At 40.4% G+C, this 16,621-nt stretch overlaps 2 protein-coding genes across 2 annotated transcripts in view; both read left to right on the top strand.

Moving 5' to 3' along the window:
- The window catches only part of cop1 (COP1 E3 ubiquitin ligase), a 21,207-nt gene extending 9,759 nt beyond the window's left edge, over window positions 1-11,448 (top strand). Inside the window, exons 9-20 of the mRNA XM_088311790.1 lie at window positions 833-896; window positions 995-1,109; window positions 3,076-3,211; window positions 4,692-4,835; window positions 4,937-5,045; window positions 5,157-5,238; window positions 5,498-5,614; window positions 7,003-7,120; window positions 7,844-7,968; window positions 8,111-8,271; window positions 8,407-8,451; window positions 10,552-11,448. Of these exons, the coding sequence (XP_088167916.1) occupies window positions 833-896; window positions 995-1,109; window positions 3,076-3,211; window positions 4,692-4,835; window positions 4,937-5,045; window positions 5,157-5,238; window positions 5,498-5,614; window positions 7,003-7,120; window positions 7,844-7,968; window positions 8,111-8,271; window positions 8,407-8,451; window positions 10,552-10,569 (1,234 nt within the window). The 3' untranslated portion in view covers window positions 10,570-11,448. The remainder of the gene's footprint in view (window positions 1-832; window positions 897-994; window positions 1,110-3,075; window positions 3,212-4,691; window positions 4,836-4,936; window positions 5,046-5,156; window positions 5,239-5,497; window positions 5,615-7,002; window positions 7,121-7,843; window positions 7,969-8,110; window positions 8,272-8,406; window positions 8,452-10,551) is intronic.
- A 1,326-nt stretch (window positions 11,449-12,774) lies between these two features.
- LOC148325588 (uncharacterized) lies at window positions 12,775-16,387 on the top strand. The gene is made up of 3 exons (XM_088311488.1): window positions 12,775-13,294; window positions 13,483-13,536; window positions 13,964-16,387. Exon 3 carries the CDS (start codon window positions 14,280-14,282, stop codon window positions 15,420-15,422), a length of 1,143 nt encoding a protein of 380 aa, XP_088167614.1. The 5' UTR covers window positions 12,775-13,294; window positions 13,483-13,536; window positions 13,964-14,279; the 3' UTR covers window positions 15,423-16,387.
- Window positions 16,388-16,621: the final 234 nt, after the last annotated feature.

The following is a 16,621-nucleotide window of genomic DNA, read 5'->3' as shown; positions in this document are numbered from 1 at the left end:
GTGAGTGTTTGATGTAACTTTGTAACACATATGTCACCAGTCACCAGACTTTGTACAGTCGCGGTTTTACAAGAAATACAATTAACACAAAACGTGTGTCTCTCATGCCATTCATAGCCCAAGTGCTGCAAAACATTCTGGTAGTGCTTCAGCCTCAGTCAATCAAGATGGCTGCGATGGGCAGCATCTGTTTTTGGAAGTTCCATCCATCCTTTATACAAACCGCTTATCCTCACGAGGGTCGCACATTAGGAAGAATAAATGCCTGTGGCTATTGCTATATTACCTGTGTATGTGTGTGTTCCTTCAACATTTGTGAGTCAATATTCGAAATTTATGGAATATAACTCCCCATTCTCAATAATAATTTTCTGTTTTCCAGTCAATAGGATTTCCCATTCCCTGCGAACGTTAGTGCTAGCAATGTTCATAAAACAAACAATGTGCATGTGCATTGATTAATTGCACAGTCCTAATTGACCTTCTTGAGTTGAAAAAGGCCAAAAAACTGGCAAAACACAACTCCAGAATTTATCCTTGCTTGCTGTATAAAAATGTATTTTTTAAATTTTGGTTTTAGCCAAAGAGGCATATTTTGGCTGCATTACAGAATAGTGTATGGAATTTTGCAATCCATTTGTAGTGGAACTTATTGCCATATAGTTTTCTTGCTGGGTATTTTATTTGTTCCTTTTAGTTTAATCCAAAAGTTTCACGCTCTTAAGTTGCCATTTAAATTGAATCTTAAATCTTCATGTATGAGCAAGCTACAGCGCACATTATATTTTATTTTTATTAACAGTGTGTGTCTCTCTCTACTTTTTCTTTTTAGCTGTAGTAGCATAATTGAACCGCCAAGCTATAACCAGCCGCCTGAATTTGGTGCAACAACCCAGGTAAGCAAGATGATTGATGTTTAATAGTAAAACTGTGTAGCATCCTGTCTATTATTTTCCATGCTTTGTGATCTGACGAAAGTCTTTCTTAAATGCAGGGGAAAAGGCAGACGTGGTATAACAGCACGCTAGCCTCAAGGAGGAAAAGATTGACTGCTCATTTTGAAGATCTTGAGCAGTGTTACTTCTCTAACAAAATGTCACGCATATCAGGTAAAAGTCACTGTCACTTTCGTGCTTCCCAATAACTCAACGGGTGTAATTGTCTAACTGATGAAAGCTTTAATTGATATTCTGCTCATTGTGCAAATAGAGCTGGGTGATATGACTGGAAAATGTTTTGCAATATAAATATTTCATTTCAGTCAATATTGATAATTACATAAATGAGAAAAACAATTACATTGATTAAAGATAACTTTTAAAACGTTTCAATTGATTATGGATCAAATTAAATCAAGCACAAATCCATCCATCCATTGTCTGTACTGCTTCTCATCACAAGCGTCGCAGGTGGTGGAGCCTATCCCAGCTGTCTTCGGGCACTAGGCGGGGGACACCCTGAACTGGTTGTCAGACAATCGCAGGGCACACATAGACCAACAACTATCCTCGCTCACACTCAAACCTAGGGACAATTTTGAGTGTCCCTTCAACCTACTTTGCATGTTTTTGGAATGTGGGAGGAAACCGGAGTACCCTGAGGAAACCCACCCAAGCACGGGGAGAACATGCATACTCCACGCAGGAAGGCCAGAGCAGGAATCGAACCCACGGCATCTGAGCACAAATATCAAGAGGAAAAAATATAGTTGAAAATATCTGGTAGTAAAACGCATTGGAATGTACGCTATTGTTTACCTTGTACGCTGGTTAACACCGGATATGGCAAGTCTTTTACTTCAACACCATGTGTCTATCCGAAGGAGCTTGATCATGTTTGTTTTTGATAATATTTTTCAAGAGTTGCTCTCAGGCGATTGGTCATTTATTTTAAAGTAAGGAAAGGTTAAGACACACTTTCTTTCAACTCAACTCAACTCAACTGTATTTATAAAGCACTTTAAGACAACCACCGCTGTTTGCAAAGTGCTGTACGTGGAGCAAAAGTAAGTCATAGAACAAGCAATTGAACAATTTAATAATGACGAGAGTACAAAGCACAAAAACAGTAAAACCAGAAACCAAGTCTCATGCTGAGTCAAAAGCCAATGAATAAAAATGATTTTCAAGATGAGTTTCTAAGATGGAAAGCCAGTGGGCTTGCCTAACGTTTAGCGGACGGTCATTCCAAAGAGAGGGACCAGCAACGGTGAAGGCTCGATCCCGTCTGAGTGTTTAGTCCTCTGTACCTCTAATAGTTTCTCAGACCTGAGGCACTGGGCAGGTGCATAAGGGTGAAGAAGTTCAGAGAGTAAGGTGGGGCGAGACCATTTAAATATTTGAAAACTAGTAATAGTATCTTAAAAAGAACTCTAAAATGTACAGGGAACCAGTGAAGGGACGCCAAAGTAAGAGTTATCTGCTCCTTCTTACGAGTACAAGTTCAGAGGTGAGCAGCAAGGTTATCGTAAACAAAAATGCACAAAATCACGAAAACTAAAATTAAAAAAACATTTTCGTGAACAAAATAAAATAAAAACAAAAATGTTTTGGGAAAAACTATAACTAAATAAAACCACATTGTCTGTTCACAAAACTGAAACGAAAGTATCCTTTGTTTTTGTCTTTGCTTCCATTTCTTTCTTTGTGATAATTTAAAATGTTAAATATGCCGCTTGCACGATTTACGATAGTCGTACACCTCAGCATTCTCAGTTACAATGAGGTCTCACGGGTATAAAGCAAAAATAAAACAACAGTGTCATGGCGAAAGTTGGGATAAAACAGTGGAGCCCCGTTTGTGATTATTTTGATTATGATTGCGTCTCGAACAAAAGCAAATGTACGGAGACAGGTCTAAACTGCATTTGTATGATGCTGAGTGATCTTAGATCCACTCAATATAAAAATTGGTCTTTTGGTTAATGCCTATATGATACCTGTCACCGTTTTAATTTCCTGCCTGCTAGACATTTTCCCCAACAGAAAATACTCTGAAACTCCTCTTCCTCTTCTTCAACGGTATCTTAAGTGTGTTATCACACAATTCATATTTTGCTTTTCCTTTTTTTTCCAGAGGAAGGGAGGAACTTGAATCAGCTGGATGACTTCATGGAGTGTCTCTCCAAGTTCACACGCTACAATTCTGTGCGACCCCTGGCCACTCTGTCCTATGCCAGCGACCTCTATAATGGGTCTAGTATTGTATCCAGGTATGAGAAGTCAAGGTTTTTTTTTCTGCAATCATAGACCTGCTTAACTTGCAGTTAATGAACAATGCTTGTAGCACTTAACCTTCAACCTGCAACCATTTTTTTAATGACCATGCAGTGAGCATTGACATGATAAAGCATTTGTTGATGCCTATCAAAGGAAACAAATTGTGTTGTTGTTTTTAAAACTGTGAACCTTTGCTGTTGCTTGAAAGTGGCACTGTATCTTGAACCAGCCTAGCTGTCAAGTCATGGGAGAAACTTGATTAGTGTGGATTATGGGCATGGTCCATAAAGACATTGTTTTGCCCAGATATATCTGCACTGTCTTCCCTCCATTCCTTGGGAGGTGGTCTTGGTTTTCCCTCTCTCTCAAATACCCACGCCGCTTCTGTCTCACTTGTTCTCATGACGGCTACACACAATGGTGGCGTGTTGTGTGAAAGTTGCATCTGCGGAAGGCAAAAATACAGTATATGTAAAAAAAACAAAAAAACATTGATTATTGTCAATAATATTTGACACTTCTAAGCATCTGAACAGTGATTCAATCTATAAAGCAGCTAAAATAACATTCATCCATGGCAATTGTATGTAAAATAATAATCTATTTAATTGTGATGTAACAATATGCAAACATCAACTATTAGGCGCTGTGAGCAAAGTCAACTCATCAGAATGGTTCATCAACAGTAAATGACTGTTCACATTACGTCATTGTCATCATACCAAGATTTCCTTCATTCCTGCAATCATAACACAGTCTGTGAATTTGATACATAAATGTTACCGGTTCAAGTGGATGCTTCAAAGATGATCGGTTATATATATATATGCTGTCGTTATATCAAATAATTAATAAACTGGTTTTACTATATCATTTATATATTTGAGTTTTATCTGCAAGAAAAGTATTGTGGTGTGTGGTGCTCTAGCGCCCTCTATTGACCATCTGCTACTGATGGCCACCTTGTCTTGCACAGTGCACTCACTCCACAAAGGAAATGTAAGAGCCACAACAGCTGGGCAACATTACATTCAGTAGTGGTTAAACAGCCCTAGACAAATTGAAAAAGAACAATAAATTCTAAAGAGCGTCTGTTTTTTATTTTGGTTGTAGTGACATTTTTTTATTTATGGCATAGTTGTCTGCTCGTAGAAAGGCATGTAGTTGGGGATTTTTTTTTGTACGGCAGACAGAAAAGAATATGTAGTAAAGATTGTTGTATATAATACTAAGAATGTCTTTGTTTTAAACAAGGAAAAATACAGAATGATTCTGACACTTAGGATTTACTGATTGAAGCTTTTGTTTGCTTAATTTGCCTTCATTTGTTTTCTCACTGTTCCATTCTGTTTCGTAACACATAGCTATGTTAATCTTTGGTTTATTGGGTAGATTGGGCAACGTTGTAAATTCCAAGTGCTTTGAGCTTTAGGATTATGTATTAATATGTCAATTGATCTTTGTGTGTTTCAGCATAGAATTTGACCGTGATTGTGACTACTTTGCCATCGCCGGTGTGACCAAGAAGATCAAGGTGTTTGAGTATGGTACTGTGATCCAAGATGCAGTGGACATCCACTACCCTGTCAATGAAATGACATGCAATTCTAAAATCAGGTGATTACCCCCCCCCTCCCTAAAGTGAAGTCCTTTAAATTATTTGGGCCATATTCATGCATTCATTGCAGCAAATGTAATTCCAACCTTGTTCATTGTAGCTGTATCAGCTGGAGCAGCTATCACAAGAACCTCTTGGCTAGCAGCGACTACGAGGGTACAGTCATATTATGGGATGGATTTACCGGTCATCGGTCCAAAGTGTACCAGGTACTTAGATTCAGGTTTAAGAGTAGGATGTTTTGCTGACCTCAGTCACTTCCCTTGTCGTTATTACTGAATCACTATATGTTCTATTCGATCCTTTTGTTTTGTTTCCAGGAGCATGAGAAACGGTGCTGGAGTGTTGACTTTAATCTGATGGACCCGAAGTTGTTAGCCTCTGGCTCTGATGACGCTAAAGGTAACTGAAGAAAAACATTTTTGATTCAGCGCTAGGTATTAAATGGTCTGTTGACCTCTAATGTAACATATCTGCATATTTGATTTAAGATGTTTGATTCTAATTTGTGTTCTATCCATCCATCCATCTTCTGCAACGTGATCATTTTTCAGCATCTGAATAAAAATGTCACTGCCTTTAATTCTCCCTGTAAAAATACTTGCCACACCTGACCCATACGCGTTGCTGAAAGCTTTTTTTGTGTACTTTTGATTGTCAGTGAAGTTATGGTCAACCAATCTGGACAACTCTGTGGCCAGCATTGAAGCCAAGGCTAATGTCTGCTGCGTGAAATTCAGCCCAACGTCCCGGTATCATCTGGCCTTTGGCTGTGCAGGTAATCTTCATCGTCATCATAGGTCACGTTAAAAGTACTTCTCTGTCCAACTGTCTGCTATGGTCTGCTATCGCGATCAGCTTTACAGGACGCAGTGAATGATTGCACTTTTTAATTCAGATTTATTTAAAAGATAGTACATTTCATTTGGAGGCAAAAAAGACTCAGACTCTTAATTTTTATTTGCATGTCTGAGAAATTAAACACAGTTTGCACTTTTGCTAACGTAGTTTGTGTTAGTCACTGTGTCCACTGCATGTGCTACACACTAATGGGCGAGAGGAGTTTGGTTTGCTGCCTAAAGGAGTGGAAATACAATTGATGTCAAATGGTCATTGTTGCTCTCTTATTTTAGTGCTGGGAATTGCTAAGATTTTTGCGATTTTGATTCTGTTCAGTTATGTATTGATTCTGTTATCAGCAGTATTTGGGGGAAAAGGAGACTAAAGAAGTGGATTGGCATCCACTTTGTTTTGTAACTTAATTGTATTTGTAAACAAGATACATTTTTAAAATTAACATGACCTGACTAGTACAATCAACTCAAAACCAACTGTGGTATGAGAACTCACTCTTCTCTGCCTGTACTGCCAGCCTCCAAGCCAGTCATACTCCGTTTCTCACTATGCATCTGGTTCTACAATAAGGTTGAAATGGCACTAACGCATATTTAGTTAACTGGAGTAGTGACAAGAGAGGACTTGGTTACATTGTCGCTGCTGTTGTTGTTGTTGTTGAGCAATGAGATAATTCGGGCCAATTGTATCTCGTTGTTGCCAGGAACTCTTTGTTGGGCCCAACACCTCGTGAAGGTGGTTCCTGTAGTTGGGCTGACGCTGCTGCTTGGTTGAGCACTCCAGATTGAATCAAAAGCACGACCGGCATTTAAAGTTATCACATGCTGTGTCTGCAAATGCTTTTGCATATTGGTAGTGTTTTCTCCTTTAGACAAAATATTGGCTTTGTAAGTATTGGCAATTGCCGTGCAACTGGCTGGCGAGCAGTTCAGGGCATAGTCCCCCTTTTGGCCAAAGTCATCTGAGATAGGCCCCAGCGCCCTCCCGCGACCCTGTACAGGATAAGCGGTGTTGAAGAAGAAAAAGAAGTATTGGAAGTTGCTCTGTTATAAAAAAACTTTTTAGCATTCGGTGCCATGTTTCTTGCTAGACGTGCTGGTAAAAAACATGTATTGTGCGACGCAACGTGCATGGTGCCTTCATTCATCCCAACTAGGAATAATAAGGGAATGATTTGCTAAAACAGCAAATGATGACAAGGAATTGGAACTCTGGGAACTGTCTTTGATATAAATGTTGTCAGTTATGGTAGACATTAACAAGCAGCAACTATCTAAATATGGTGCATATCCATTTTCCGTTTTCTTGCAGATCACTGTGTCCATTACTATGACTTACGCAACACTAAGCAGCCGATCATGGTGTTCAAAGGCCATCGAAAAGCTGTTTCCTATGCTAAGTTTGTTAATGGAGAGGAAATCGTATCAGCGTAAGTCTACTTTGTCTGTATAGCTGTGGTTTGTTTTTGAATTTGTGTCAAATGATGTGCTGCTAACAGCACCTATTTAGAGGACCAGTATAGTGAACCCTCATAAGATGAACACAATCTATTACAGGATTTTATTTGAATTTTTTTAAATAATCTGCTCCTCAGGCCCAACTTTTGCCATTATAAAATGTTTCAATTACTGTTCAGGGTATTTTTCATTCAACATTTAGCAGTTACTTAATGTTAACGCTTTACACTTATGAAATATGTATCAATGATGATACAATATACAATATTATGATGATGGCCTCTTAGCAGCAAGTTGAGCCGTTGTCATTTTCATTACATTTCCCCTTTCCTGATCGCTCTTTGAAAGTTTTACCAGTAGTGCTCATAGAATGCAGGCCTTTGCCATAGCTGAAGAATCATTCTTATGGTCACCAAACTCTTGTGGTTGGAATATTGAAGCATTTTTTTTTTTTATTTTGCGACTGTTCCACTTCAGTCTCGTAGAGTTCTTCCAGCTATACTCAGACTGTTTTTTTACCACAGCACCATCAACACAACCTAGTGGGTCACTGCACTATTGGGCCCCTTTGAAAGGATAATGTTGAGGCGACAAGGAAAATGAAATCCCCACTTTGCACCAAAGTGGATATTTAAGACGAAATGTAATTGGTTCGTCGTCGTCCCAGCATTCTCATTCTCTGACTCACATTTTAGGTCAACTGACAGTCAGCTGAAGCTGTGGAACGTCAACAAACCTCATTGCCTACGCTCCTTCAAGGGTCACATCAATGAGAAGAACTTTGTTGGCCTGGCCTCAAATGGCGACTACATTGCCTGTGGTAAATATCCTGGTTCTAGCCTGTAATGTGTAAAGACAATTGATCATGCCGACTCAAGTTATTCTGCTGCATTTCCTTGAATGACTCAGCTAAGCAGGGACACTGCTGCAATACAAAACAATGTTTATGTTTATGTGTTCAGGCAGTGAGAACAATTCCTTGTACCTGTACTACAAAGGACTTTCCAAGACACTTTTAACATTCAAGTTTGACACAGTCAAAAGTGTGCTGGATAAAGAGAAGAAGGAAGATGACATCAATGAGTTTGTCAGTGCTGTCTGTTGGAGGGCCTTACCTGACGGAGTGAGTTGTGACTTTGCAATCATCACGTGCTTTGACATTATATTAGAAATGGTATGCTAATGGGGTTGCTCTGAAAACCCAATTTCCTCTGGGGCATCCTGTAGTCCCGTTTTAAAAATAGTCTTTTTTTTTCAGGAGTCGAATGTGTTGATCGCTGCAAACAGTCAAGGAACAATCAAGGTTTGTGGACATCTATTTTCATCTATCTTGTAATATACAAAGTTGCATCAGTATGCAGCTTTTATTTTTTTTCTTCAGTCAAGGCTATTAATTGTGCTTTCAAATGTTTAATTTTAGTCAGTCCCAGTCAAAAGTCTTTCAAATTATGAGAACTATGCATGTCCAATTCTTTAGGTATTCTTATGTCAGTTGTGTAGAAGAATGTGGCAGTGTTGGATAGACGGGTTCCCTACTAGTACAGACATTTAAGGATGAGTAAAAATGTGAAATATTAAATTTAAATTTAGTGATGTATTTTTGTTTAGATTTAGTACACCCAGTTGGTCCGTGAATGAGATACAGTGAACCCTCGCTACTTCGCGCTTCACCTTTCGCGGCTTCAGTGCTTCGCGGGTCTAAAAAATATTCGGGGGCATTGTAGTTTCGCCGAGCGGCACGAGGGGGCGCTGGAGCGGTTAGACGGCCGGCGTGCGCCGAAGAAGAGAGTGGACGAAGAAGAGCACGTTCCCCCGGGCACGATTTGGGGCGACGTTTCGCGCGGTTCGGACCGTACCAGAGCTCCGGAGGAGGCCGGCGTGCGTGGCAGTTAAGCCGTAGAGGAACAACTTCCGCCCGGGCATTAGCGCGGCGACATTTCGCTTCGCTCGGGACCGTGCGAGAGCTCCGGAGGAGGCCGGCCGGCGTGCGTGGCAGTTAAGCCGAAGAGGAACAACTTCCGCCCGGGCATGAGCGGAGCGCGAGGCTGTCAGTTATGAATGAATAAATAAATAAATGAAGAATGCCACCTTTCATTTCACAGGTCACACCGGACGGCGTACCAGCAGATAAAAGTCGAAGTAATTAAATAAATACAAAAAGAAGTAATTGAATAAATACAAAAATAATGGCTGGGGAATAAAAAAATAAGTTTTAATAATAATTTGTTTTGTTCTTTTGTTATAGCATGAATTTCACTCTCTCTCTCTCTACCGTATATATATATATATTTATTTATTTATTTATTTTTTTAAGCATTTTTGAAGGTGCGCCGCTACTTTGCACTTTTTTTTTTTTTTTTTTTTTAAGCATTTTTGAAGGTGCGCCGCTACTTCGCGGATTTTCAGTTTTCGCGGGTGGTCTCGGTCCCCATTAACCGCGATAACCGAGGGTTCACTGTATTTCTTTTATGGCACCGATTCACAACAGATCTCAGTTATCTCAAGGCAATTTACATACTAATAGCATCCTAAACGAACCAGACTGAAGAATTGCTCAAAAGAACGTCAAACGCTGCAGCTCAGGTTCTGACCACAGCAAAAGATCAGAACATATTACTGCAGTCCTAAAGCCTAAACCTTACACTGGCTCCCAATCTGCTGTCGAATCAATTTTAAAATTCTGCTACTGGTCTATAAATTGAATTAATTGATTGGGTCCTGAATACATTAAGGAAATGCTAATTGAATATAGATTCACTTGAGCTCTGAGATCTGCAGACTTGGGTCTATTAGTGGAGCCCAGGTTTCAAAGCAAACATGGTGAAGCGGCATTTTGCTGTATATGCTGCACACAATTAGAATATGCTGCCAACATAAGTCAACCCCAAGTCAAAAAGCTTTTAAATCATTTTCATTATTCTATGGTGGGAAATATTCACATTTGCAGCAATAAAGAATATATATTTTAATATAAGTATTGGATCTAAAATTTGGGCCAATAAATGCAGATTCCCAGGCTTTACACCATAAATAGAATTATCAATGTACTCAAATTAATTAAATTTCATTCTCCTCATATGGCTTTATTGTTTGAATTTTGACTGCAGTATGAAACTAATAAATGTGGTCTGAAAAGAGATTCTTTATAATACATATTTAAATACGACGCCTGCCCTTCTTTGACAAGTGAGAAGCTCAGCTCGTCTGCTTTGTCTGGTGGCCCCGATATTGTAATGTTTTACTGGACTCAGTTACTGTAATAATATTACAATAATATAATGATTAACATGTCATTTGTTAGTTAGTTGCTTTTATAATGTATAACACTGCTGCTTTTGTTACATTTGTAACATATTACCTCCAACACTGCTTCTGACATACAGTGTCTTTTATCTTTGCACAGGTTCTTGAGCTTGTGTGAAGACCCAGATCTTCGCGTGATGAAGACCACCATCATACCTTGAGCTGCATGTATGGTGATCAGTCTGACGGAAGGTATAGGCCAACTGCCGACTGAACACCGAACGCCCGACCCCTTAGGAGATCTGATGTAAATCAATATTTTAATGAGCTCTGGATTTTGGACGACGAGGGACTTTATACTAGGACACCTGTTCAAAAGTATGGAAGGCTGCCATTTTATAGGGGAAAGAAATATTTTTGGATTTGATTTCTGTTCCAGTTATATCGGCTACACAAATGCATCTCAGATCCATACTTTTAAACATTTATTTTCTTATTACTAATCTGCTCCTCTGTTGGTTCACTTCCAGCCAAATGCTACCTGTAGCGTCTTTCTCCCCCCTTCATTGCGAAAGCACAGGACAAAATGACATTCAAGTTTCAACTTCAACTCTTAACACATCCCTGAATGTTTGTCTGAATTATGTCATTTGCTTTTGAGGATGGAAGAAACCTATTGTAATAATTCAGACTTGAATTTAATTCTGTCAAATATATTGTCAGTTGTCAAACTGTGGAATGTGAGTTGTTTGACGCATATGGAAGATTAATAGGTCATGGAAAGGTTGACAAATCCATTTATTTATTAATAATCACTTTTCTTACATAACTAAGGGCATAGATCAAACATGCCATGTTGAAAGTAGCAGTGGAAATACTCCTGTAGATGAAAACAACAGAGCCAATTGTAAGTCAGACAGTTTTTGTATAGTGCAGTCTGTGTAAACATGAACCAATCAGGGGGATTTGATAAACCCACTAAGGCCTACCTATTTTGTGATTGATGGAAGAAGTGGTGTTTTCTATTTGTATAACTGAATAAATTATTTCAAAACTGTTTTGTCGTACCAGGTCATAAAAAAAACGCATCTTAACTATTTCCCACTGTTCTCTTGACTGAACTTGTTTGAGTGAGTTATGTGTTGACGGCTATCCCTGATAATGGGTTCCATATGTGTTTTTTCAGCCTTATTTGAGATGGTAATGCTCAAAATGTTCCGTTTTGCCACAGATCAGATGCTTCCGTGTGTGTTTAGACACCAAACGCCTGTTATGTTTATCTAATGTTTGTTCTTCAAAAAAAAAAAAAAAAGTGTACAATACTACACTGCATCATTTTATTCCCAGAGCGTTCTTGGATGCAAGATTATTACATATTCGGACAATTAAGTGTTCCAGCTCTTGGAGAAAACCATATTTTTTTTTTTTTGATTGTCATGGCATATTCATATGCTGCTGTATAGACACACTATTGTTCAATTGTAATTTGTATTAGTCTGTGGAAACATTGACTAGTTCTGTGTGCTTCAGAAAGGTCCAAGTTTACGTCTGCGCCAACCACAATGAATGTTAAATTAGGCCAAAAAGATTTGTTTACTTTCATATTTTATTCGATTGGTTTAACAAAAATGTTGCAATCATTTAGGAAATACATACATTCATATTCATTCATTTTGTATTCAAAGCCTCAAACAAAACTGGATGAACGAACATGTGTTAAAAATTAGAAATGGAAACCTGTGTTTACTCAGAGCGACACGGTGGGTGACAAGTTAGCACGTCAGCTTCATAGTACAGAGGATTAGCGTTCGATTCCGGCTCCAGCCTTCCTGTGTGGAGTTTGCATGTTCTCCCTGTGCCTGTGTGGGTTTTTTGCAGGTACTCCGGTTTCGTCCCACATTCCAAACACATGCATGGCAGGTTGATTGGACACTCTAAATCATACCGAGGTGTGAGCGTGAGCTCGATGGTTGTTTGTCTTTGTGTGCCCCGCGATTGGCAGGCAACCAGTTCAGGGTGAACCCTGTTTACTGCCCAAAGACTGCTGGGATAGGCTCCAGCACACCCACGAACCTCGTGAGGAGAAACGGCTTGCTGAAAGGATGGATGTTTACTCAGATCATTTTCTAGTCAATCACTGCATGACGTCTGGAACAATGGATGTCATCAGGGGTGGCATTTCCTTCTTAAATAAGCATTTCCAATCCTTTGCTGCAGTTACTGATCGTTTGTGGGACATTCTGATTTTGGTTTTGTGTTAAGCTAGGGCCATATTCTCCTCTGGGCTTAACAGGGAAAAGGCCTGCAGCTACACGGTTCTCTGCGCAGATTGTCTCATCAACTTCAGTCTGTCACTAACGCATTTTCTTGCCAGAAACACACACAAAATATTGGTTACCTCTCTGTTAATTTAATTAAAACCCACTGTGGTCCCAGGGTGTTCCCCGCCTACTGCCCAAAGACGGCTGAGATAGGCTTCAGCGCCCCCGCGACCCTTGTGAAGCGGATCGGATAGATGTTTTGTTTTTTGTTTTTTTAACTCATGAAAATGAGAGCCGCAGGAGAAAAAACAATATGAAAATACCCCAGAACAAGAGATGTCGGTGTCAGAGTACAACATTGACTCCAAAGGAGATGACCAAGGAGGACATCACTGTTGAAAATAAGTCATAAAACCAAGACTGAAATTTGCCAAACTGCTTGTTGACAAGCCACAAATCTTCTGGGCGAATGTACTATCAACAGATGAGACAAAATTGGAACTGCCATGAAACATGGATGATGCTCATGTAACGGTGTAAAATATATACGATGTTAAATTATGGCGGAAGTGACGCAACGGCACACAATGTGGCATCTGCATCCCGCATGGCGTCAGTTAGAGCTACGAGGATTGCAGAGTGGTAAGTCGCATCTCGTTGCTCGTCCAACAAATGCACATTATTATTATGATTTGGTTCGTTTATGTTGCTGTGGTGCACTCAAGTAGTTCAGTTGATTGTCATGAGCCCACATCGATTCCTGTACTGTTATAAAAGTAACGTTTTGTCGACTTCTGTTAAATTGATTTATAAACTCGTGTGTTGTGCAGATTATCTCGAGCTGGTTGCGACTCCACTCTTGCTCTTGCCACATTGTGTTGCAGGTAATGTGATTCTCTTTTCTGTTTTATTGTATCTTGTTTTTATTGGCGTGTTTTTCATTTATTTGAATGTAATTGCGCGAGCCTGCAGTTAAGCGCTGCCGCCATTGGCGATGTGACGTATCACGTTCTGCTACGTGTCTTCTATGGTGTGATGCATTCAGGGTCACTCTGTAAATGAGAGCGAATATCTTCTTTTTCCTTTTCTTACTGTAAATAGTCATAGAATTGTATTCCCAGGAAAGTTGGTTGTAATTGTATTCTAGTTAAAACACTATACGATCACACTTGTAATAAGGACTTTATTTAATTTTATAGAGTCAGATTTAATTTGTTTATGCTATCAGTCAGTTAGAGCTACGAGGATTGCAGAGTGATTATCTCGAGCTGGTTGCGACTTCACTCTTGCTCTTGCCACATTGTGTTGCAGAATTAAATTAAAGAAACTATCCCAAAATCCACCTGAGTGTCCGTGGTGTATCGGAGCGACAGCGACGTGGTGCTGCAAATCGCCACAAAAGGAGTGGCCCGTCACATTGGTGCCGTGACCCGTCTATCCCAAATTGATTCTTCACGTCGGACCGGGACCGCGACGCTGTATGGATTCCCCATCGCATCACTAGGTGGACAGTGTATCAGCTCACAAACTGCAGTTTGTCAGTTTTTCCTAGCCGGAAAGTGGTCGATATACATTTCTGCTGTGAATTTTTTTTTCGTTCTCTGTTATTTTTCTGTGAGATCTCAAGATGAGCTCTCTCAGAGGAACGTTCAGTACGCCTTTCAATAAGTGTATTGGTAGAGGTAGAGGGATCCCGACAGTGTTACAGTTTAGCAGTCCCGTTCAGAGTGAGGTAGTTCATGCAGGGGGGGATGTACAGGATCTAGCTGAGGCCACTTTAGTTAGTGGGGACAGAGTTCCTTCCCAGAACTACTGCAGGGTACCCACAATGAGCACGCAGGCTTCTATGACACCCACATCAGATCCCATTCCACAGTCACCTGATGTAGTTGGTCAGATGAGTGACATTATAAAGCATGTGGGCCAACAGCTGGCAGATAGTATTATGGCACGTCTACGTCCAGCACAGAATGTTTCTACACCTACGGCCTCATTTGCACATGACATGCCCATTGACACATCCACACAGAGACTAGATTCATCACAAGTTTTGCTAGTGCCACACAGGAAGGTGAGGGAACCTCCAACCTTCAAGGGGGATGACACAGACACAGTGAATGTGCATGAGTGGGAAGACCTAATGAGGACATACCTAAGGAGAGCAAATGTCGCTGCAGAACATCAGGCAGAGGAAATACTCATTCATCTCAGAGGTAGAGCGAGGGATGTTGTAAAAGTTAGCGCGAGAAACAGTGCAGTTGATGTGACTCAGGACCCAAATGCCATCTATGGCGTTCTTCGTAAACATTTTGCTGCTGTCCCTTGTTCACCGCTTCCCCTAGCAGACCTTTACACTACACTGCCAAAGAGTGATGAGGATGCTTACGACTATTGGTTGCGGCTCAATCATGCAGCTGACATTGCCACTAACCGCCTCAGAGAACAGGGCAAAGACTTGGACTGCTCTTCACTTGAAGTAACACGAATGTTTATCAAGAATTGCCCTTGTAAAGAACTTTCCATGACATTTAGATCGAAAACAATCGACAAGTGGTCAGCAGTTGAAGTCCAGGCTATATTGGATGAGTACCAAACGGAGATGAGTCCAACAGCTGCTCCTCCTCCTGCGGCGTTGAGGAACCCCACTGAACATGTTTATGTAAACAAAGTGGAGATGCTTTCAGCTGCCACAAGCCATACTGACAGTCAGGTAACTCACTCAGGCAGGACGACAGACTTGACTGCCCTCGAGCGTAGGGCTGGGCGATAAACCGAAAATTTACCGTTACCGAAATTTATTAGAATGACCGACATCATTTTGCCCATGTCGGTAAATTCGGTGTCTAAAAAAAAAAAAAGAAAAAGAAGTCTTTTCTGTCTGCGGCGATGCTCATGCCCCTTTAAGACGGCTCCAGCGCGTGTAGTCACGTGACTCCTCCCTTCTGAACAAGAATGTAAACAAGACGCGTTCGTAGCTGGCGATTCAAATCCTGAAGCGGCTGACACGGCTGCGGACGAAGTAACGTTAGTTGAAATTGTTCCTGTCGCGCTTGTCCCGAAAATAAAGTGGACATCTGTCGTTTGGAAATGTTTTGGGTTCCATAAAGACGATGTTTAAGCAAAAAAACATGAACTACAAAGTGCGTCGTAAGCAACAGAAACAGCGCGTCCAACCTTTTCTTTTTCACCACCCACAACACAACCATGCTGTTGACTTGGAGCTTGTGCTAAAAGTTCAAAGTGAGGAGCAAGTTTGGACAAGTGACAACAGCCCATAACGGAGGCGACACCATACGAGAGAACGTCTCAGAGGTGGACGCGATAGCCGAGCACATAGCTAAAGATAGAGCTCCTCTTGTTACAATGGAGCGGACAGGATTCAAACGCCTCATGAAAGTAGCCGACAAGAGGTACGAAAATATTTGCCGCAAACAGCACTTCCGATATGGACAACATCGGGACGGGAGCGGAGACATGTCAAGCATTTTGCATCCACATCCGACTTGTGGTCAAGTCGCAACATGGGATCCCTGTTTGCGCCTGAATGTGCATTACATAGACGGCAAGTGGCGATTGCGCACCAGGGTAATCGAGACGGCACATTTTCCTGATGAAGCACATGCGTTTATTTGGCATTGGCATTCCATTGACATTTTTTTCCCATTCTATTTAGCATTTTGTTTACAGGCGACTAGCGCCTTTGCACATGGCATTATTTAGATTGTTTACACGATACCTTTACATTGTTTACACGATACCTTTACACAAATCTAGGCCTTTGCAAATGGAATTACAGCATCTCGGCACAATATATTTACATAAAAAGATTTTGTGAGAGGTACCCTTTTTCTCCTGTTCTTTGTGACATTGTTCAAGTCACGCAAAGCAAGCTAGTTTGAATGTTTATTCAAATGATTTTTGTACTTCTATTTTTCATTGAAAGTAATGCGTACCAGTTGGTCAATAAAA

The sequence above is a fragment of the Idiotropiscis lumnitzeri genome, chromosome 12, assembly GCF_059441095.1.
Source record: "Idiotropiscis lumnitzeri isolate Australia: NSW breed Sydney's pygmy pipehorse chromosome 12, RoL_Ilum_1.0, whole genome shotgun sequence".
NCBI classification, from domain to species: Eukaryota; Metazoa; Chordata; class Actinopteri; order Syngnathiformes; family Syngnathidae; genus Idiotropiscis; species Idiotropiscis lumnitzeri.
This window is presented reverse-complemented; position numbering and strand designations above follow the sequence as displayed.

What these genes read in the sequence shown, in the direction of transcription:
- LOC148325588 (XM_088311488.1), top strand. Translation starts at nt 14,280, where the DNA reads ATGAGCTCTCTCAGAGGAACGTTCAGTACGCCTTTCAATAAGTGTATT.